At 35.2% G+C, this 23,498-nt stretch overlaps 3 protein-coding genes across 3 annotated transcripts in view; 2 read left to right on the top strand and 1 right to left on the bottom strand.

Moving 5' to 3' along the window:
• LOC133192256 (A disintegrin and metalloproteinase with thrombospondin motifs adt-2-like) overlaps nucleotides 1-23,498 on the bottom strand; it is a 435,058-nt gene that overhangs the window by 39,932 nt on the left and 371,628 nt on the right. The gene's annotated exons all lie outside the window — the stretch shown is intronic.
• Nucleotides 1-23,498, top strand: part of LOC133192258 (tubulin-specific chaperone cofactor E-like protein) — a 479,266-nt gene that overhangs the window by 136,331 nt on the left and 319,437 nt on the right. The window lies entirely within an intron of this gene.
• On the top strand, nucleotides 6,743-8,140 carry LOC133192985 (uncharacterized protein F54H12.2-like). Its single transcript, XM_061328987.1, has one exon. The coding sequence runs from the start codon at nucleotides 6,743-6,745 to the stop codon at nucleotides 8,138-8,140; it is 1,398 nt and encodes a 465-aa protein (XP_061184971.1).

Genomic DNA, 23,498 nt, shown 5'->3' with positions numbered 1-23,498 from the left:
AAGCTATTTTAAAACGTGGTGGAGCAGGATTTTTAGGAGGAGTCATCATTCGTCATTTATTTAAATGGAATACCCCTAAAAAACGACGTGCTCGTCGTTTGAAAAGTGTGGTGGTAAGAGTCCAGAACAAAAAGACAAAAAAGAGAGTTTTACCAAATTGGATGGTTCGACTAGGTGGGGGGTCAAACAATAAGAAAAAACCTACTCAAAAGAAGAAGAAGAAGAAAAGAAAAAATCCAAAAACTCCAGGTCCACCTAAAACTCCAGCTCAACGTAAAGCTATGCCTAAAAGTCTAAGAAATGAAATTAATCAGTATTATAAAGAACAAAGACAAAAAACTATTGGAGAGTTATTAAAGAAACAAGCTGAAATGAGAATGGATCGTGCTATGGCACCCATAGGCAGTCAAAGAGCCCCGGATTTATTTCCTCAAGTTAATGTAGGAATTCCTTCTCCTGGAATTAAAGTACCCATACAGACTCCTAAAATAGCCCGCTTTCAACCTTTATCTGCTTCTACACCTAAACTTCCAAAAGGAATGAGATATAAATGCCGATATTGTTCCAAAATTTATGTCACCGAAAAAAATAGAGATAAACATGAGAAAGACAAACATGGTATGTATGCTCCTCCTCCTTAAAAGAGTATAAAAGGAGGACACACTGAGGGACACCTCTTCATTAATTCAAAAGGATGGCTAAGAAGAAGAAGAAGAAGACTTGTTGTTCTACAAGATTAAAATCTCATGGGGCTCTTTTAAGAGTGTTATCTAATCCTCATTATTCTTCACCCTTAAAGACAAGTATTTTAAAACATTGTTCTGGAGATTGTATTCTGAAGATTTGTGAGATTGTGTACAACCTATTAAAAGGAGTGTTACCTCTCAGTTCGGTTCAGAAACGAAAACTAGCTGGAAAGAAACACATCTTAAGGAGACTAATTCAACCTCAATCTATTCAGAAAAGACGAGCTTTGTTAGTCCAGCAAAAAGGAGGCCTCTTCCCTCTTTTACTCGGTCCTTTACTAATAGGAGCAGCATCTCTCCTAGGGGGAAAATGAGTCGTAAAATGGTATTAGTTCCTGAAGTCTTATTGAATGAACTTAAAGGAAAATTACCGAAACCTCCTGAATTTCAAACTACTCTCAGTTTAGGTCAGGAATTAGAGGACATTACAAGACGTGAAGATTTAACCCCAGAAGAAAAAGTCGCTTTATATGGTCAAGAACTTCATCGCTATAGAAATTATTTAGAAAAAGCTAGACAACAACCTACAAAAACTCCATTAGCTCAACCATCAGCTCAACCAGCAGCAGCAGCAGGAGCTCCAGCAGCAGCAGCAGCAGATGGAGCACCCCCAGCAGTAGCACCAGTACCCCCATCCCCTGCAGAAGCAGCAACAGGATCACCAGCAACCCCAGCTGAGATTGAACATGAAATTCTTCAAACCGTCAATAAAAACATGAAAAGAAAAGCTGGATTATTATTAAATCATTTAAAGAAAAACCCTAAAGTGTTAACTTGGAATAAAGAAGGTGAAATTAGTTATCGAGGTCAAAAAGTTGCCAATTCTAACATTGTGGATTTAATGGCTGATAGTATGAGATCTCAGTCTCGTAAAAATCATCCGGTTCCTACAGGATTAGAACAATTTGCTCAAGCTTTAAAAGAGACCCGTACTCCTTTGGAATACCTGAGTAATGGAAACCTTATAAAAGCCATGCAGAAACCTGGAAAAATCAGTACTCCTAAAAGTCAAGAAAGAGACGATAGTGGATTTTCTTCCTTTTTAGACACTCCAGTAAGTAGTCCTATAGAAGATCCAGGAACCGTCATTAAAAAATCCATTTCAACCCCTGTAGGGACAAGGGTAGGAACCAGATATAGTCCTTTAGCTCGACAGAAATTAAAAACCAAACTCGAAGAAGAAGAAAAGAAATTAGCAAAAATTGAAGAAAATTGGCTTCCTTTACCTAAGAAGAAATGAAAAAGAAACAAGTGGAAGATATTTTAAAAGAGATTTATTATGATCCTAAAAGAGGGTACGGAGGAATACAAGCTTTGTATCGTCAGGTCAAACCTTTAGGAATTTCCCTGAAAAAGATTCGAGACTGGTTAAAAGAACAAGATACTTATACTTTACATAAACCCATTCAAAGAAAATTCCGCAGACAACAGACTAGAGTGACCGATATAGATGAACAATGGCAATTAGATTTAGCAGATGTGTCCAGTTTAAAGAAATATAATGATGGATATACTTTTTTATTATGTGCCATTGACGTCTTATCTAAATATGCCTGGGTAGTGCCTTTAAAACAGAAAACAGGAAAAGAAATGATTCGAGGATTACAAGAGATTTTTCAACAAGACGGACGACGTCCCATCCGCATTCAATCCGATCAAGGCAAAGAATTTATCAATAAAGAATTCTTATACACTTTTAAATCCATTCATTTTTTTACCACTCGTAATACGGACACTAAAGCCAGTATTGTGGAACGATTTCAAAGAACCCTCAAAGCACGCATGTGGCGTTATTTCACTCGTCATAAAACCAGACGGTATGTAGACGTCTTACCGGATTTAGTATATGCTTACAATCATTCTTATCATCGAAGTATTAAAAGAGCACCAGCTCAAGTGAATGGTTCTAATGTATTAAAAGTCTGGAAAACTTTATATGGGGAAAAATCTCAAACATTCCCTAAAAAACCTCAATTTAAACAAGGAGATCGGGTCCGCATTAGTAAAGCTAAACGCACTTTTGAAAAAGGATATTTACCCAATTGGACTACAGAATTGTTTACCATTTCTAAAAGAGTACTGGAAGATATCCTTATGTGTATAAAATCCAAGATGATCATGGTGAGGAATTAGAAGGCACTTTTTACGAGAAAGAATTACAACAGATTAATAAAAAAGATGATGTGTACGAAGTAGAAGAAATCTTGGGGTATAAAAAGCGACGTGTAGGGAAAAAAATCATTCAAGAAGTCAAAGTGCGGTGGAAAGGATATCCTCCTAGTTTCGATTCATGGATTCCCCAAACGGATCTCATTCAATAACTCCTCATTGGAAATTTTGTGGAGAGAAAGTGCCTCGAGAAGAAATTGTTTATTTTGCACAATTATTCATTTGTGTATCTCTTATCATTACCAGTGTGGTCATGTTAGCTTTACATGATACTAATCGAGAATATTGGATGGTCTGTGTGAGTTCTTCCGTAGGATACATTATGCCTAGTCCTACCTTAATGCATCATACCCCTAAGAAGACCACAAATCCAGGGAGTCTAAAAATAGAGACACAATAGAGTATATATAAAAATAGACACAAATCCAGGGTGTCTAAAAATAGAGACACAATAGAGTATATATAAAAATAGATACAAATCCAGAGAGTCTAAAAATAGAAACACCATAGAGTATATAAAATGGAACAAGTCCAAAAAAAATTGATCATTTCTGATTTCACTGAGAGACAGAGCACACACACAAAAAAAATACAATGGAGTATTTAAGCTCAGAGTATCGTTGGAAAATGAAAGGTTCTACTAAGAAAGGAGAATGGATGAAAAACAAACAAGAATGTATTCAAGATTTCAAAGATAAGAATCCAGGAAAACAAAAAGATGCCACCCTGTATAAGAGAATAAAGTTTCCAGACCATCCATGGGTAATAACACATAAGATGGCAATATTAGGGGGTCGAAAGGAACCTAAGTATCAGGAATTCAAATGGAAAGTGAAATATGTCTTGTTTCACAAACAAAAAGGACCAGAAAGGACTTGGATTCAAGGAAAATGGATGGAAAGAGCCAAAGAGTGTATCCAAGATTATCTGAAAGTGCTTTTAAAAGGATACAGTATCATGGACTGTGCTTGTGAAACAGAATATTTGTACATGAGAAGATCTTTTCCCATAGATGAAACAAAAGAAGTGTACAAAAGTTTTGAATGTTTATTAATATGATTGTTTTGTTATGGTTGTTGTTATTATGAATAAAAAAAAAACACAAAAAAATTACAAGTCTTATTTTTTGATCTGTATCACACTTTTTAGTGTGATTAATGACGTCACAATGGATATACTTGAATCGATGCCAAGATTTGTGTATTACCTGTGTATTAATGACTCAGCAAAAAAAAAAAAAAAAAAAAAAGTTTTTGCACACGGCACTACTGCACAGGTGTTTTCAGAATAAGATCTCGTGCTAAAAAATAAATATAGTAACAAAAATCTAAAAATAAAACACAGAAAAAGGTATATAAAGCTTAGTTTTGAGTACACTGCGCTCAATCATGATTTTTTCTTGGAGACTGGCGTATTTGATTGACGTAGAAAAGTATTACTGTCATTATTGTGATAGGAAAATGAACCAATGGCGTGCATTTACGGTGTATGATTATCCAGGATGGCATCACAGAACTTATAGAATTTGTGAGCATTGTGAAATGACTTTTCCTCACTGGTTTGTGGATGATCCCCCTTCTATGGAGACCTGTGGATGTAGCTGGTGCATTAAATATTTCACATGGAAGTTTGGGGTTGACAATATGGTGCCCCCATGGGTCAAAGTAACCAGAAAAAGAGCTTTAAAGAAATGCCTGACCTGCTGGGAGGAAAATACGGAGGGGAGATGGAAGTGTCAACAATGTCGACAGTATCCTTGCTGTGAGAAATGTGTCGAGAAATTTGTCGTGATTTGCTACAGACTTTGTCCCTTATGTAGATATGAAGGAAATAAATCATAAAATGAAATGTGTATAAATTATTATTATTATAAATAGAAAGGTTAGAAGTGAATTTGTCTCAGTCTCTTACTAAACATGGCTGAGAACAGTGGTTTTTACATGACATTACCTAGTGATAGCTCCATGCAATCTTTTCCGGGGAATACGACCGCTCAATTTAAAACTTTATTACCACAATCTGTGGATTTAACGGATGGTCAATGGGAAGTAGCATTAACCGAAATGATTTATCCTTGTAGTATAGAAAATATAAGTCAGGATGAATCTTATATCGAAGTGTGTATAGTGGAAAAAGTTCCACCTTTTTTTAAAAGCGTTTCACCCTCAGAGAAACTGGATCTCGAGGACCCCGATAAGTACCAGTGGGGACGGTTTCAATTATTGAAAAGTACTCCCATCACTTTTCAACAAACCCAGCTTTTAGTAGATTGGAGTAAAGCTTATTGGTTAATCGGTACTTATGATCCTAAAGAGAAATTGAATTTGTATCGACTTCGATTTAGACCGGGACCTTATCCTAACCCTACAGCTATCCTGGCAGAAATCAATGAAGGTTTATTACAGACCATGAAAAAAATCTGGAAAAAGTATCACAAATGGACCGAGAAAAAAAAACCCACAGATCAAGGAAGTGATGACGATGATGATGTGTATGGAAATTCAAAACAGAGCTTAAAGACAGTGATACAAGACCTGAAAGAAGAAGAAGAAAAACCCTCAAAAATTGAAATGAAATTTAATTATCGGAAGGATTTCAATCGAGTGAATTATGTCACTCATTTACGTCAAATTCCCATCTTTGTACGTCTTCCCTTAAGTCTGGCTTATAAATTAGGATTTCATGATTCTAAATTAGTCCCGGAAAATTGGACAGAAGACATGACCAAATGGATTAACATCAGTTATCTGGCTCCAGACACTGTAGATTTATATCGAAATTTAAAATCCATGTATGTGTATTGTGATCTGATTCAACCCCAGACCGTAGGATCGAATGCCTTGAAATTATTAAGAGTGGTCCCTTGTCAATTTGAACACAAAGACAATCAATGTAAATGGGAACCCATCCGTGCGGAATATCTCCCTTTGAGTAAAAAACATTTTGATACCATTGAGATACACATCATGACACCTTTAAGAAAACCCATGCCCTTTTTAAGTGGAAAAACTCTAGTCAAACTTCATTTTAGAAAAGTGTACTGAGATGAGTGTACAACTTTTTTGTTACATCCTATTGGGAGTCATGATTTGTCTGGTATGCTGTCTCTATTGTATTCAGCCCTAAAAAGAAGGGGTATAAAAGGAAGTCCTCAGAGTGCAAAAAAGTCAGTTTTTAAGAACACTGATCACCATGCAGTATCATCCAGGAATATTAAGACAGAGAGGACACGGTTGGACTTATCATAAAGGTTTATTACGACAAAAAGGACACGGGTTTGGTCTTTTAGCTCCGGTGTTAAAATTAGCAGCTCCACTAGTCAGTAATCTATTAGGTGGAATATTAGGAGGGGGTCAACAGCAACCACCCCCACCCCCACCACCACCAGCTTATTATTATCCACCCCCCAAAAACCATCAAAGAGGGGAAGGATTTTTTACGGATTTACTGAAAACGGGAGCTAAACATGCCTTGACCGCTGCTGCTAGAACGGGGTTAGATGTGTTAGAAAATAAGAGATCTTTAAAAGATGCTATCAAAACTCATGGAATACAAGCCCTGAAAAATACGTCGGGAATGGTAAAACAAAAAATGAATCTAGGAGATAGTAAGAAAAGAAAAAGAAAACAGACAGAAAGAGTTCTGTTGGCTAGAGGAGGTCCTAAGAGAAAAAGAAAAAATCAAGGAGGTAATGTACCATTAACAGCCCCAGTGAAAAAGAAGAAAACACGGTCTTTAGATGTCTTTGACTGAGAGAGACTATAAATAGAGGAGTGTGAGGGAGAAGAGTTTCATTTGTGAAAAATCAATCTTAGTAGACAGACATCATGTTACAACCCGATTCCTGTGCCTGTGGGATGGACAATTTACAATTGTTCCAAGTCCCTCCCACTAATATTGCTTTAGAAGAGTCCAAATGGGAAGAATATTACCCTATTTCTAGTACTTTAGATTCAGAGACAGCTCCGATCGAATTTGAAATTAAAGGACAAGGAGATCAATATTTAGATTTATCTCAAACTTATCTTCAAATGGTATGTCAATTTGTCCAAAATGATGGAAGTGATCTGGCTGGAGATCCTGCTAAAACAGCCCCAGTGAATAATATCTTACATTCCTTGTTTACGGAAATTGATGTCAATGTCAAAATAATCACTCCAGGGACCGATACTTATCCTTACAAAGCTTATCTGGAGAAATTACTGTCTTACAAACCCAGAACTTTAGCCACACAAATGAAAGCTTGTAGTCTATGGGAAAAAGATACGGCAGGACATATGTACGAAAGGGGGCTACCAGCTCTGGGAGTGGCTGCTAATCAGGCCTTTGCTGTAGCTCATGATACTTGTACCATTAATAAACCCATCATCCCAGCGTACCCAGCCAATTCTAAAAACGAAGGATACAGAAAACGTCATGAAGCCATAGATGCTAGTAAGAAAATCACTTTGTTGGATCGTTTACATCTGGATTTGTTTCAACAAGATCGATTTCTACCGAACGGAGTAGACGTCCGTTTGAGATTTAATCGAGCTAGACCTGATTTCTACATGATGACGGCTCAAGCCAATACCGGAAAAGTCAAAATATTAAGTATGGTCTTGTGGGTGAGAAAAGTGAAACCTTCCCCTACTTTAATGAATCAGATCAATCAAACTTTGAATACTTACAGAGCCAAATATCCATTAAGAAGAGTCGAAGTCAAAAGTTTTACCATACCTACAGGAACTCAATCTAAGATTACGGATCATCTGTTTCAAGGCCAGATGCCAAAAAGGCTCATTTTAGGGTTTGTGGAGAATGCAGCTTTTAATGGAGATAAAACTAAAAATCCCTTTAATTTTCAAAATTTTGGGATTAAAAAATTAGATGTTAGTATCAATGGAGAGACCATGATGACTCGTTGTTTCGAACCTAATTTTAATGAAGATTTATATCTGAGATCTTATCTGAGTATGTATCAAGCTTTGGGAAAATTAGGAGAAGATTGGGCTCCGGACATTACCTTAGAAGAGTATAAAAACGGATACACTTTATGGGGCTGGGATTTTACTAAAGATCAAGAAGCCCAATCGGATAAATTTCATCTTATAGAAACAGGAAATTTAAGAGTAGAAGTCCAATTTACTAACAATACGGCTACCACTTTAAATTGTGTGGTGTATGCAGAATTTGATAACCTCTTAGAAATCAACAAACAGAGAGAAGTGAGCATTGATTATTAATGGATACAGGACAGTTGAGAGAAGTGTTATCTAGAGAATTAAAGAGTTCGTTTGGTGGAGTGTATCCTTTAGATTTATTACCAGATCAATTAAAATTTGGAGAAAAAGCCATTGTAGTCAATACAGATCCTCAAGATCAACCTGGAGAACATTGGGTGTGTTTATATGTAAGCAGTCCAGTGGTAGAATATTTTGATTCTTATGGATTTCCTCCCTTACAAAAAGAAATTCAAGATTTTATCCATCGTCATGGTCATCAATGGATTTATAATCCGTATCGATATCAAGATTGGAATACGGATGTGTGTGGACAATATTGTGTGTATTATTTACATCAAAGACATATCAAGAAAATTAAAGCAAATGAATGGTTATTTCCCTTTGACCATCCTACAGCTTTACAAAGAGATCATTATGTAGCTCAATGGTTTAAAGACACTTATCATAAAAGACCAACAGGTCATGGACAAACTTGTCAATGTTTCTATCAAAATGTATTGTAAAAAATATTGTTATTGTTGTTATTATTATTATTGTTGTTTGTTGTTTGTTTGTTTGTTCTCAAAATAAACAAAAGAAAAAAAATTGCTGCCTAGGTGTTTTTTTTATAGAATCTGAAACTGATGCTCTTATATATATAAAAATAGTAACAAAAGAGTTAAAAATAAACTAACACAAAGAGTTAAAAATAAACTTACAAAAAAAAAGGTATAAATACAAAGGGAGTTAGGTGTATGAAAATCAGTTTGATGAGGATGAGTTTGAGTAAAAAGTCAAAAGATATGGAGGAAGAGAAAATACCATTATTAGAAAAAAGAATGATCATGCCTATGGACGTAAATGATTCCAGTCCTCCTAAAAGAAGAATAGAACTAAAAGCTATGGAGGAGGAGGAAGAACCTTGTAATGTTTACTTGCCAGCAAATGAGAAGATCCATGACCCAAAGGACCCATACAGAAGTTACAGAGTAGCCATTAACTGGACATTTGTTTTAAATCAAGTGAACGAAGAAATAGAAGATATAGACATTTTTCTGAACCTTGAAGATGAAATTCAGTACCTGATCCTAAAAAAGGAAATTCATCCCTGGACAGGAAAAGTGCATCAAATTAGGGGTTTTGTTCAAATGAAAGAACCTGTAGGAGGACTGGATGTGCATAAACTTAATCTTTCAGCAAGATTTGATATGTCTCACAGTACACCAGAATTAGAAAGAATGTTTTACAAGCAAGGTGACAACTATCAAGAATATGGAATTCTGAAACCTGAGGAGAGAAACAAAGAATTAATGGAGAAATGGGAAACAGCAAAATTGTGCCTGGAGATATTTTGTAGAAAAGAAAAAAAGAAATGTTATTTTTGTTCAGCTTAAATAAAAAGTGACATTAAAAAAAAATTTATTCCAGTGTGTATTATAAAAAAAATTTAAAAAATAATCTTTGTGTGTTAATGTTGATGTGTAAAATAAAAATTTAAAAAAATATATTTCTTATTTCTTTGTTTAAAAAAAATTAATGTTCATAAAAAAAATTTAATTTTAATTTTTTTAAAAAAACAGTGACCTCATGGTGTTTTTTTTATGAGACGTTTCTATTATCACCAACGGTGTATCAAAAAGGTATCTATTCGAATCATTGAAGTGGCCCTTAAAAGGGCCGTTGTTGATTTTTTTTATCAAGGGTTTACTCCCTTACTGCGGCTGCAGCCCAAATCCTCTCCAGGGGTAGGGATTGTACCTACACAAAGGGCACGGCAAACGGCGATCTATAATGCGGGCAGAGCAGAGGTAGCAGGCAGGACGCTGTCTACATTGATCACAAATATAATTACTCTCCTCATTCTCACAGAGGCAGAGGGAGCAAAATATCGAAGATACGGGTACCTGTAATCCCCAGCTGGGGATACACCCTTGAAATCTGGTGTGGTTCTGCACCTCATCCACCGTTGTGGGAATCCCAGGGGATGGTGGTGGCGACTCGGGGGAATCAGCTAATAAAAAATTCCTCCCTTCCTCCTGGGGCCTCGGATGATATATGGGCGGAATTACCGGCCTTCCTGGTGGTGGTGGTGGTGGTGAGGGTGCCCTTGGTGGTGGTGAGGGTGGCCTTGGTGGTGGTGAGGGTGGCCTTGATGGTGATGGCGATCTTCTCCTACGCTGGCGGCCAGGTATCTGGTAGGGTCTGGCGGATACTCTTCGTGCATGCCTATTGTTGCTCATCTCAACACGCATCATAAGGCAGCGCAATAACTCTTGCCCGTCTGATATTCTCCTAACTGCAAAATAGCACACCAATTCAATCCCGGGAATCAGGAAGACCTCCTCGTGAAAACTCTCTTCAGTCATCGTGAAAGGTGGCTGGAAATCAGCTAATAACGAATGACAGTTAACAGCTGACGAGCGTTGGTATTTATACACACAGCGCGACCCGAAAAGAAAGCACCCAAAACCCCGGATGAAACAGAGCTCAAAAAATCATGGAGAATTCAAAATTGTGTTATTTTGTGTTTGTGAATATCTCTATTGGATTAAATAACATATTATGAAATGATATATCCATTCAAACCTTCTAGTGAAAGAATGAAGGTAAGTTTTGAGAATGATTTCACAGTATTATTCATACATGACATTCCTCCGTTGTTTAGAACAGGCTCATTCATGCCGAAGCGAAGGCCTAACCTTGAGTGACCTGAATACCTAAAATAAAGAGTTTTAAACTTTTAAAAGTGTGACACCAAGAAAACTTATGTCTATCATAAGATCGAACCTAAGGAAAAGTGTTGAGAGGGTTTTTAAATCAAAAGAATCCTTACAAGTGTAGAAATAAACTAAGCGTCGGTCTAAACATAAACACAAGGGAGGTCAAAGGTCAGCCATTTTCAGAAAATCACTGTCTAGACTTGTATAGAGCTTATAAGATTCTTTTCAATCCTGATCTTTGATGATAAAAATTTTGACATGAATACAATCGGAAACTTATAAAAACAATTTGTATCTACTTTATTTCCAATGGGAATGTCTAGATTTTTATAAAATGACCAAAACAAAAAAACATCTCAGCGTCAAAATAAGGACACAAGATGGCGTCCTATTTGTATAGAATTAATAACAAAAAAAAAAGAACTGATTGTTTTTTCATTCTTTTTTTATTTTTTTAGTTTTAACAATTGTTCCAAGTGTTGAATTCTCCTCTGAAATCTTAATCGATCCGCTACTACAGTCATCCATTCACTTTTCCGATCTTCGGGGGGTAAATCATGAATTTCATTCAAGTCTGTATTAAACGTCACACATTTCTTAGTAGGTCTGATATTTCCAGAGATTTCATTCCGTATTGAATACAGATTTTCTCCATTGTTTCTATTTCTTTCCAAAGTAGAATCACTTTGCTCCCTTGGGGATGACATAGAAAACTGTAGGGTTTTTGTAAATATTGCATCATGTTCATCCCGTACATTTTTTCGGGTAAAGTCTTTTTCATTCGTTGACATAGGAAATGAATAATCGCTAATCTCCCCACTGTCGTACGATGGGATAAAGCCAGGCATTGTAACCACAAGTCCTGAGTGGTTTCTATGATGTTGTCTGCTTTCTGAAACACTTGTTCCGCTTCGGGGGATAATGGTTGTTCCTGTTGTTCTAGACATTGCATTAAAGTATCATAACTTTCCAACACTAAAGTGTGATAGTGTTTCAACATGATATCAATGATTTTTAAAAAAGAAATGTTTTTATGACCTTATTTATACTTTTTAGTTTTCTATTTATAGATATAAAACCAATCAAGGTAAAAATAGGACTTAAGTTTTTTTTTGCACACGGTACTATAGTACACAGGTGTGTTTTAAGACTCTTGAATCGGTGCCAAGATTAGGTACATGACCCCTCTCTGCAGGTGTTTTAAGAATCAGATCTCGTGCTTAATATATATAATTATAGTAACAAAAAGGTAAAAATAGTTTTTCAAAGTTGAATCGGTGCAAAAAATTTCACCTGTGCAGGTGTTTTAAGAATAGGATCTCGTGCTATTATAATTATAGTAACAAAAAGCTAAAAATAGTTTTTCATAAGGTATATAAACTCAGAGTTCAGTTAATTATAACATTAGTTTTGACACATGTAGAGAGAATAGACATGGCAGAAGCAATGATGAATCTTAATAATCTTACAGGACAGAATTATATTTCACCTCAGAGTACAGGACTAGGATATGCCTTACCCACGGCACCTGATACACAAGATCCCATCGGATTGGATTTAGGACTTTATAATATGCCAGAACCCATGACCAAAGAAGATATGAGCATCTTAACCACCACTATGGATGGAATTATTAAAATGCTTACGGATTTAAAAGAGTATAACACCAGTGAATTTTGTTTGATAAGGGGTAAATTATCCAGATTAGAAGTTAAAGTGACTAACATCCAGGAGAAAATGAATGGTGGATTTTATCAGAAAAAACAGAGTAGCAGTAGTAGCAGCAGGAGCAGCAGCAGCAGCAGCACAGGAAAAAAGACAAAAGAAACAGATCCATGTTACATTTGTAATGAGTTGGGACATTGGGCTCCAGACTGTCCCAGAAAAAAACAGGATTTGTGTTACAAATGTGGAAGAATGGGACATTGGGTTAATGAATGCCCAGAAGATGATCAACAATTAGTGAAAGAAGTACAAAAATTAGAGAAAACTCAAGAGAAGAAAAAACATCAGGAACATCAAATTCCTACCAAAGGCACTAACAAAAGAAAACTTGAGAATACCAATGTAAAGGAGAAACTAAAATTGAAACTTCAGAAAAATAATTGACAGTTTTGTTGTGAATAATGGATGTGAAACAGTAAGTTTTCACGTTTTTTGTGAACCTTGTGATATTCCTGTTAGGACTGTTTCTCTGATGTTTTTTCCTTGTTTTTGTGTGATAATGACGTCATAATGGATATACTTGAATGGATGCCAAGACTGTGTAAGTCCTGCCTATTAGTGACTAAGCAAAAAAATCCTTGTTGTACAGTGATAAAAAATTTGTGATTTTCCTGTATAGGACGGTTCTCTAATTTTGTTTTCATATTGTATTGTATTGTATTGTATTGTATTGTATTGGATTGGATTGGATCAATAATAAAAGGTTTTTGTTGAAATTTTTTGGATTTTTTTTGGATTTTGTTTAAGAAAAAGTGTGAGAAAAAAAGTGCACTTAATTGACCCGGCCAGCGCATTTTGGATTTTTTGATACGGTATCCTGTATAGCCTTTCTTATTTTGACTTTTTTTTTACAGGCTATAACGGCCCCTATACGCCTGGATAGCCCCGGCCAGCGCATTTTGCATTTTTGCCATTTTTTTACAGGCTATAAAGGCCCCTATACTCCAGGATAGCCCCGGCTATCCTGGAGTAATCTACTACTGGGGAGTAATATTTCTCAGTAGAACATAGCTGCAGAACTGTAGCTCTCTGCTTGAGAAAATTCGGACAGACAAAGCAGAGAGCTACAGATCCAAGCGTTGTAAAAACCTTCGATTTACGCCGCCGTTTTTTTGTCGCTCGCTTCGGGTATTATTTCTTGTATTTTATGCTTTCTCCCACTTTAAAAATAGTATCCGATAATTAACCATATATTTTACTCCTATTCTTGATACCTTATCTACCTTTCAACGGTTCCAAACAGCCCTGGTATGGTTTTGGAATGTCGGTTTTAAAAATTCCCATACCGACGTCCATATTAGGGGTCGTGCGAAAAATAAGTCTTTCAAAAAACATATACTTGCCGAGAAAATGTAAATAAAATATTCAGGAGGTTCAAATATCATGTATTTTGTCTACAAAGAATATAATATGTATGTAAAAAAGAAATGAGATAAATAAAACCAAAAATTGAAAACTAGGGCGTGTTATTTCAGGATGACACCAACGTCGACGTCGGAATGCATTTATTCTAAAGTCTGGAACCGTTGAAAGGTAAATAAAGTTTCAGGAATAGGATTGATTGATTGATTGTATATTGTTTTACGTCCCATTCGAGAATTTTTCACTCATATTGAGACGTCACCATATACCGGTGAAGGGCTTCAAATTTTGACCTTTACTCGGCACTCAGGGCCATTGAGCAGTGAGGGATCTTTATCGTGCCAACGCCTGCCGTGACACGGGGCCTCGGTTTTTAAGGTCTCATCCGAAAGACCCGCAACTTTCACTCCAAAGTGCCGAGCGCATGGCGAAGGAACAGTTGCTACCTATTTTTTATCGACTTAGGTCTGTCGCGGCCGAGATTCGAACTCACGACCTCCCGATCACGGAGCGAGCGCTCTACCGACTGAGCTACCGTGAACGGTTTCAGGAATAGGAGTAAAATATATGATTAATTATCGGATACTATTTTTAAAGTGGGGGAAAGCATTAAATACAAGAAATAATACCCGAAGCGAGCGAGAAAAAAGCGGCAGCGTAAATCGAAGGTTTTTACAACGCTTGGATCTTTAGCTCTCTGCTTTGTCTGTCCGAATTTTCTCAAGCAGAGAGCTACAGTTCTGCAGCTAAGTAGAATACAAATTAATAGAACCCTGGCTAGCACCAGAACACTTGACCACATGGTCCAGACGTTCAAATCTGGTAAAAATATCATTCCTTACTAAGACCTTTAATCCGCTTGCCTCAAGTATGCCCAGGAGCAGAGAAGATTTTCTAGGAAAGATGCATTTTTACTACAGATTCAACACAGCCCTACGTACCCTAACATGAGAACATATGACCCATGGTCATGAAATTCACAGATTTAGAAGAGGTACCCTCATCATCATAACTATCACATACTTTTAAAATTTTCTAAATTAAATATTAACTCATTTTCAGTGTACATGTATTATCAATAGTGCCCCCAACCCCGAGAAACAGAACCCCTGACCCTGGGATCACAAGTTTTGAAAATTGTTGTAAGAAGCACCCTTTATCATCAACTTGGCACTTTGTATATCTGCTCAATACTTAGGAGGAGACACGATAGCTCAGTCGGTAGAGCGCCCGCTCCGCGATCGGAAGGTCGTATGTTCCAATCACGGCCGCGACTGACCTAAGTCGACAGAAAAAAAAAATTGTACTCATTGTTCCTTCGCCAAGCGCTTGGCAATTTAAAGTGGAAGTTGCGGGTCCTTCGGGTGAGACCTTAAAAACCAACGCCCCGTGTCACGGTAGGCGTTGGCACGTCAAAGAACCCTCACTGCTCAATGGACCTGTGTGCCAAGTATAGGTCTAAATTTGAAGCCCTTCACTGCTATATGGTGACGTCTATATTTGAGTGAAAATTTTTCAAATGGTACGTTAAATATACAATCAATCAATCATTTTTTGAAACAAAAAGCCAAGGTTCAAATTACAGGGTTAAAAAAGGTAAGGCTTAAATCCCTAAACCAAATAAAACAGATCGAAAACATAGAATTCGGTTCTTCATGTACTAATTTGTTAGCGATCGAAGTGGTCTGTCTATAATATATAACCCACCCCCCCCCCCCCGATAAAATATTTTTTTTTTTAATTTTGATCTTGCCACTGATAAAAATGAAAGAAACGGTTATAATGGCGAGTAACTATTCATATAAAAGAATAATTGAATTAAATACAATAAACAGATTAACTGCATGGTCTATTAACTTGGGTATAATTATCACAAAAATATTGTCACTCAAAAATTTGTTCACTTCACACGGTGTCAAATTCACCAGAATCCATAAAAATACCATCCATTACCAAAAAAAAATCTGACTCAGGGGAGAGGAGGTAACCCCCGAAGAAACCAGATCTTACCAATCCATATTATATACATACATAAATATGTACAGTGAAGCTGTTTAATATACCTAGCCTACTGAATACATTATTTCTCATTCCCATAGGAACATGGAAATGTGAAAAACTCTGAAAGTATTGGGACGATACATATTAACAAGAACATTAAAATTTATATTAAACCAGAAATCTCTGTACCTCTACTGGTTTGTACTTACAACAAAGGAAAAGTAGCAAATGGACTTGAAACTTTGCAACAGCAATATATAGAGTAATGATCCTTGGTTTAGTCTCTTTTTGTGGCAAGATTTATTGAAATCAGACTAAAACTGTAGGAAGAGAAGCCTTTTAAAAGATTTTAACAGAAAGTTTTAGTAACCATGGCAACATCATTCATCAAAATAAAAATAAACTCTTTAAGACAATTATGTATCCAAATGTAGTCTATTTGCATGCCAAGTTACATTGAAATTAAAACAGAACCATAGAAGGAGCAACATTTTGAATGTATTTCACAGAAATTTGTATTTTTACTAACCATGGCAACACTTCACCAAAATCAAAAACCAATAAACAGAATTATGAATCTCAGTGTAGTTTTTTTTTTAAATCAGACCAGAATTATAAGAGAAGTAGCGTTTTAAAGGAATTTCACCGAAATTTCTATTTTTAGTTACCATGACAACAACCGATGCACTAAGTTATGTATCTTAGTGTAGTCTACTTGTGTGCCAAGTTATATTGAAATCAGACCAAAAATTGTAGGACTAGTGGCGTTTAAATGAATTTCACAGAAATTTCTATTTTTAGTAACCATGGCAACACCGTTCATCAACATCAAAAAAAGATGCACTAAATAATGTATCTTAGTGTAGTCTAATTGTGTGCCAGGTTATTTTGAAATCAAATTAAAACTGTAGGAGGAGTTGCGTTTTAAAGGAATTTAACAGAATGTTTTATTTTTAGTAACCATGGCAACACCGTTTATCAAAACCCGATGCACTAAATAATGTATCTTAGTGTAGTCAACATGTGTGCCAAGTTATATTGAAATCATATTAAAACTGTAGGAGGAGTAGCGTTTTAAAGGAATTTCACAGAAATTTCTATTTTAGTAAGCATTGCAACATCGTTCATCAAAATCAAAAACTGATGTTCTAAATCATGTATCTTAGTGTAGTCTACTTGTGTGCCAAGTTATATTGAAATCAAATTAAAACTGTAGGAAGAGTAGCGTTAGGAAATTAACAGAAATTTCAATTTTTAGTAACCATGGCAACCCCTTCATCAAAGTCAAAAACCGATGTACTAAATTATGTATCTTAGTGTAGTCTACTTGTGTGCCAAGTTATATTGAAATCAAATTAAAACTGTAGGAGGAGTAGCGTTTTAAAGGAATTTCACAGAAATTTCAATTTTTAGTAACCATTTCAACTCCGTTCATCAAAATCAAAAACCGATGCACTAAATTATGTATCTTAGTGTAGTGGAAAGAAAGAAATTTAACCCCTTGACTTGATTTAACATTGGAGTGAAAAGCTGCACAATAACTTTTGTAGGACATGTAAACAACCGGTAAACTCCTCATCTGTCTTAATTTCTATCGCTCCGTCGCTGCAGTCAAACGCGCCTCTGGTGATACAAGTCGCGTTACTACAAAATCATCATCGCTCGCTCAGGTGTCTTATTGTAGGCCATACTACGTGGTTTTCGGTAAAATGGATAAATGTGAAAATTTAAAACAGAAATGACCCGTTGACCTAATTTATAAACAATGCATAATTCTATTTTTACAAAAATCTCCGAACTTGACCTTTAAAAGAAAATTGATTCAATCCAGCTTTTTTTTTTTAAAATCTTTCTCTTTAATTTCAAGATAATATAAACGAGTGGAGAGAAAAATTTCCTTTCACGATCTTTAATAAAACACAATAAGTGTTGACAAGGACTGAAACAAAATTATTCAATGAACAAAGAAAATAGTTTACCAACCATTGAATAATCACTATGCATGCAACTTGAGAGAGTAATTTAAAATCCAACTATCTGAAGTTGTTTGAACTTTAATTATATTGATTGCACATTCTGTACACTAAAATGGGTTTGTTTTATCGACGCATTCACTGCAGGAGATGTCTTCGTTGAAGGAAGCTAATCGTTTACTACTATCAAAAGGTGAGTTAAATATAGCTGAACATGCTCATTTTGTTTTAAGCTAGCAATTAAATTACTTCTTGATGAAGTGTAGATGAAGTGTATCACGTAACCTTTCTTCCAGAATATCGGACGTTCTTGAGTGAGAACAGAGACGGCAGGTGTTCTTTTTGTGATGGAAACTGGGGCTACTATTACGTTTGTCGCACTTGTAATGAAAAGTTTTGTCCATTTTGTCATCTACGTCACAGTTTCACACCAAGATTCACGTTACACGTGATTGACTGTGTTATAAAGAAGATGTAAAGACCTGATTTAAAGCACAATTGATCAGCTGATTATTATGCGTATTGAATCAGCTGGACATTTTGCATGGCGTTGCATTATATCACAGCATGGAGTCTTTGAATATGCACATGTTTGAATGTCAGCATCTCGATTCTCTTTTGAGTGTGTTTCATTTTTGATCCCACTTTAGATATACATTGTATTGTTTTCTGTCGCTAGATTATATCTAAGTATTGTTTGTTATAAATATGTGTATTGTTTAGTGTACTGTCCTTTCTGACATATTTTATTTTATCAAATAAATTCTGCAATATGACTACTTTTGGCCAAGTAACTCAGATATCATAACATTGGTTTCACTAGGTGTAGCTGGTGTATGTTTGGCAGCATGCATTGTATTGTGTGTCAAAGTTAGAAAAATATCGACGACCTTGTTAATTTTACAAGAGGTACAACATGCATCCTCTGAGCTAATTCCTTCCTTCATATATAGAAAGGTGGTAAGCACTACACCACCCACTGAATCTACACTGTGGATAAATGAATTCTCTGATATGCATGTTTTGGTTCTTCTTAGTGCAGTTGCACTGATTATATCAGTCATAGTATTATATTTGTGTTATAGGTCAAGGTCAAGTAGAGGTTCCACTATTACATTAGAGTTAACATGGGGTGGGGATTGTATCATGGTACCTATCTTATCATTATCACTGTGTCCTTCATACTATAACATCACACAGCCTACAATCACTGACATCTCTTCATCAAATTTTCCTTCCTGTGAATTGTTGGCTACATGGTCAAATTTTACAGTTACAGACAAACGCACAAATACCACCATTACCATTCCATCAAAAGTCAAACTCAATCCTTTAATGCATTACAAACTAGGGAAAATTCTGAAACAACCATTTAGCGCTTATATTGTTATTGTGCACCACAAGTATGCATTTCATCTTAAAGACACAACACTGGCATAACACACAGGCATATCTCCTGAAATGACTTAATTACAGAAAAAGATTAAAGACATTGGTTTAAGATAAATAATTTTTTTTTCAATTATATCCAATCATATTCAAGAATCGCAAAACTCAGTATTCCTTTTTTTTTTATTTTCTTTAATTAATGCATTTGTATTTCATTTACAGGTTTAAAAAAAAAAAAAAAAAAAAGGGTTTGTTCAATAAGGCAGCATACGTTCCCTTTCTTTCTTTTTTTTTTGCAGAATATACAAGGTAGCATTTTGCTTTCTTTGTAATATGCAATTTTTTTTTTTTGATAAATAGGAACCACGAGTCCTGTATATTGTTTCTGTGGTATTGCATTATATGTTGATTATTTTTTGTTGTAGTTCTATTTTTCATTTTTCTTCCTTTTCTTTTCTTTTGTTGTTTTTACATGATAGAATCCCTATGGTTTCATACTTAATTAATTACTCTGAAATTTGAGCTTTCAGGGACGAAAGCTATTGGAGCAAGGGGGAAAGTAGTCATATTGCAGAATTTATTTGATAAAATAAAATATGTCAGAAAGGACAGTTATAATTAAAGACTATTTTGTCAACTATTTTGTCAAATATTTATTGTTAAAATATAAGGGATTCATTTTGTACATGTTTTAATTATTAAGTTTAGAAATTGAATTAGTTGTAAATTTTTAGATTTTTAGTAGATAGTCAGATTTATTAGAACAGATGAATAAGCTAGAGTAGTTTTATTTTTAACTCTTAGACAAAAAGAAGGAATCTCTGTGTTCAAAGCAAAAACTAGGCAATTTGGTAATGTAAATAGCTTGTGTTAAAATAGAGTAAATTGTTTAATCCCTCGTATATATAGTTGCATCATTCAAAAAGGAAGAAACCTTGAAGTAATTTGTACATAGGTGATGAGTTGTTTGTATTTTTCTCTAGGGTTTCCTTTTATCTTTTATACCTTGTGTTAAAACCAATATCAAATTAAGTGTCCTTAGGTAATCTTTTGTTAGAGGATTAGCCTTACTAGTGTCAGGTCAGAAATCAAGGTAATGGTCAGTGTCAACTGACCTGTGTCACGTGATCTAGAGTTAATAAGATTTTCTTTCTTCTAACTTATTTTTTAACAAAGAACTCGGTGTTGATTGGCTAAAACCTGCCCAGGGAAGCGCGGGTCTCCGATTCGGACGGCGTCCCTTATTTCGGCCATTCCTATCGGAGACCTGAATAAAGAAAGTTGTAATTTTTAAAAGCGCTTCCCTGTCATATTTTGCAGGTATAGTTTTTACACTTTTATTAATATAAATAGCAAGATATTTTACAAAGCTAAGCTGTAATATTGATGTAAAGAAATTTGAGCTTTCATTACTTTTATATCATTACACTTTATAATATTATTTAGTGTGATTTTAATTTTGTTTAAAATTAATATCATTCAGTTTTATTCTTTGGAGTAAAAAGTAAATAGCGTCACAATTAACAAAACCGTTTTAAATTACTTTATGCTTATACATTTGTTTTGTTTAAGTTAACTAATGAGTTCCGGAATTTTAATTGAATCGTGTAACCTTTTCACTTTTATATGTTCACAATATTAACTCTCTTTTGTCTGGAGATAGAAATGTTTGTTTTAGCACTGACCGAAAATGCCGGTAAATGTTTTATAAGCTTCTTTTTACTAGGATTTTATTGATTGTGCCTTTTACACAAGTAATCAGATAACTAGCAATGTTGAATTCATTTTTTATATACATTAATTGATTTAATGATTTATTTCTTTCTATATAAAGTGTCAGTTCGAATTTACTCGGTAACATTTACATTGTGTTCATTGACTACGGCTTTAGTGTTTCTTTTAAATTATTAATATTTACGTACTTTCTCTTTTATTATCCATTGTTTAGATTTATATATAGAGTGGGTATTTTTACTAATGTTTGACCACTCTATTAGTCACCAGATGTTAAGTAAGTTAGGGCACCCACCTTTGTAATGCTTTGAGCAGTTAGTTAAGTATTTTTATTGTGCCTGGTGACTACTGTTTGTAAATATCATTCCTATCGGAGACCTGAATAAAGAAAGTTGTAATTTTTAAAAGCGCTTCCCTGTCATATTTTGCAGCACTCCCAAACCGTTATTGGACTGGAGATAGCAAACAAAAGGGTCCTCTCAACAGCAAGCGAGAAAGTAAATTCCCCAAAATTAGGTTTTAGGCGCGACAGGATAGTACGTAAAATTACTCTAAGAGCCTGTTTTTGTTAAATAAACTTTTTGATTGAAAGTTTAGTTGATATTTTTTTTTACAAGCGGTAAATCAAAGCAATCGGTTGTATCAATGCGAAATGCTTTGGAATCCTTGACATAAATTTTCATAATTGACATGGAGGGCAATAAAAAATGTTTTGTCCCCCGCTTTCACTGAAAATTTGGGGAAAGGGGTATTAATTTGGGTCTGTCCGTCCGTCTGTCTATTTCTGTCTTGTGTGGTTTCGTTTTTTGGAAATTTCATTGTAAAAGCTTAAAGGCTTTTCGTGATATTTCCGGAAACGAGTTACACACAGACATAATTTATGACCTTTCACCTTTTGACCTCAAAATCAAAAGAGGTCTTCTTAAGACCATAGGGAGTTGTGATATAAAATATCATTGTAAAAGCTCAAAGGCTTGTTGAGATATCTTTTTATATCACAACTCCCCAGGCCATATTAAAAATTTTGTTTGGTTGCCCTCTCCCGACCGACTGGCTTAAACTGGCCCGACTCAGAACTTTTATTAAGCTCCAGAAAACAAATATTTTTTCATGCAATCACGAAAATAGATTTTGAAAATTCAACATTGATTTGAAAATTTTCTGAAAAACAAGATGTGTTTGTGAAACACTGATGCCCCCGTATGGCAGCTTATGGCGAAGGTTAAAGTTTCTCAAATGCAAGTCAAACTCCAGGTCAACAGATCAAAAATGTTGGTACCCAAAGAAAGGTCTTGTCTCAAGAAATATACTTGTGAAATATGAGAGCCCTAGCACCAACTGTTGAAAAGTTATGGCGAAGGTTAAAGTTTCTTAAAAGTAAGTAAAACGTCAAAGTCAAGGTCAAATTGTGCTCAAGGAAAGGTCTTGTCACAAGTGATACACATGTTCATGAAACGTGAAAGCCCTAGAACCAAACGTTCAAATGTTATGGTCAAGTTTAAATTTTTCCAAAATAGGTCTTATTCCAAGGTGTTGGTATCCAAAGGAAGATCTTGTAACAAGGAATGCACATGTGAAGTATGAAAGCCCTAGCGCCAACTGTTTAAAAGTTATGGTCAAGGTTTAAGTTTTTCAAAAGTAGGTCAAACTCAAGGGTCTAGGTCAAAGATGTTGGTATCCAAGGAAGGTCTTGTCACAAGGAATATACATGTGAAGTATAAAAACCCTAGTACTAACTGTTAAAAAGTTATGGCCAGGTTAAAGTTTTTCAAAATCAGGTAGGTCAAACTCTAAGGTCAAGGTGAAAAGGTTAAAGCTGTTGGTATCAAAGGAAAGGTCTTTTCAAAAGGCATACACATGTGAAGTATGAAAACCCTAGCTCTAACTGTTCAAAAGTTATGGCCAAGGTTAAAGTTTTTTCAAAAGTATCTCAAACTCTTAGGTCAAGGTTAAAGGGTCAAAGTTGTTGGTATCCAAAGAAAGGTCTTATCACAATAAATACACATGTAAAGTTTGAAAGCCCAAGCAACAATTGTTCAAAAGTTATGGCTAAGGTTAAAGTCTCATAAAATTTTGCAAAAGTGGGTCAAACTCCAAAGTAAGGGCAAAAGGTCAAATATGATGTTGGTAGTTACGAAAGGTCTTGTCACAAGGAATACACATGTGAAATATGAAAGCCATAGCTCCAACCAATCAAACGTTATGGGCAAGGTTAAAATTTTTTCAAAATTAAGTAGGTGAAACTCCAAGGTCAGGGTCAAAATGTCAAAGTTGTTGGTATCCAAAGAAAATCTTGTCACAAGAAATACACATGTGAAGTATGAAAGCCATAGCACCAACTGGTCAAAAGTTATGGCCAAGGTTAAAGTTTTTTTTTTCAGAAGTAGGTCCAACTTCAAGGTCAAGGTCAATGGGTCAAAGGTGTTGGTATCCAAAGAATGATCTTTTCACAAAAATTAAACATGTGAAGTTTGA

Source organism: Saccostrea echinata, unplaced genomic scaffold, assembly GCF_033153115.1.
Source record: "Saccostrea echinata isolate AGI-Se365-2 ecotype Australia unplaced genomic scaffold, CSIRO_AGI_Sech_v1 ptg000025l, whole genome shotgun sequence".
Lineage (NCBI taxonomy): Eukaryota > Metazoa > Mollusca > Bivalvia > Ostreida > Ostreidae > Saccostrea > Saccostrea echinata.
This window is presented reverse-complemented; position numbering and strand designations above follow the sequence as displayed.

Bases quoted from the DNA above. Each gene is read 5' to 3' on its own strand.
- LOC133192985 (XM_061328987.1), top strand. From the start codon at position 6,743: ATGTTACAACCCGATTCCTGTGCCTGTGGGATGGACAATTTACAATTG.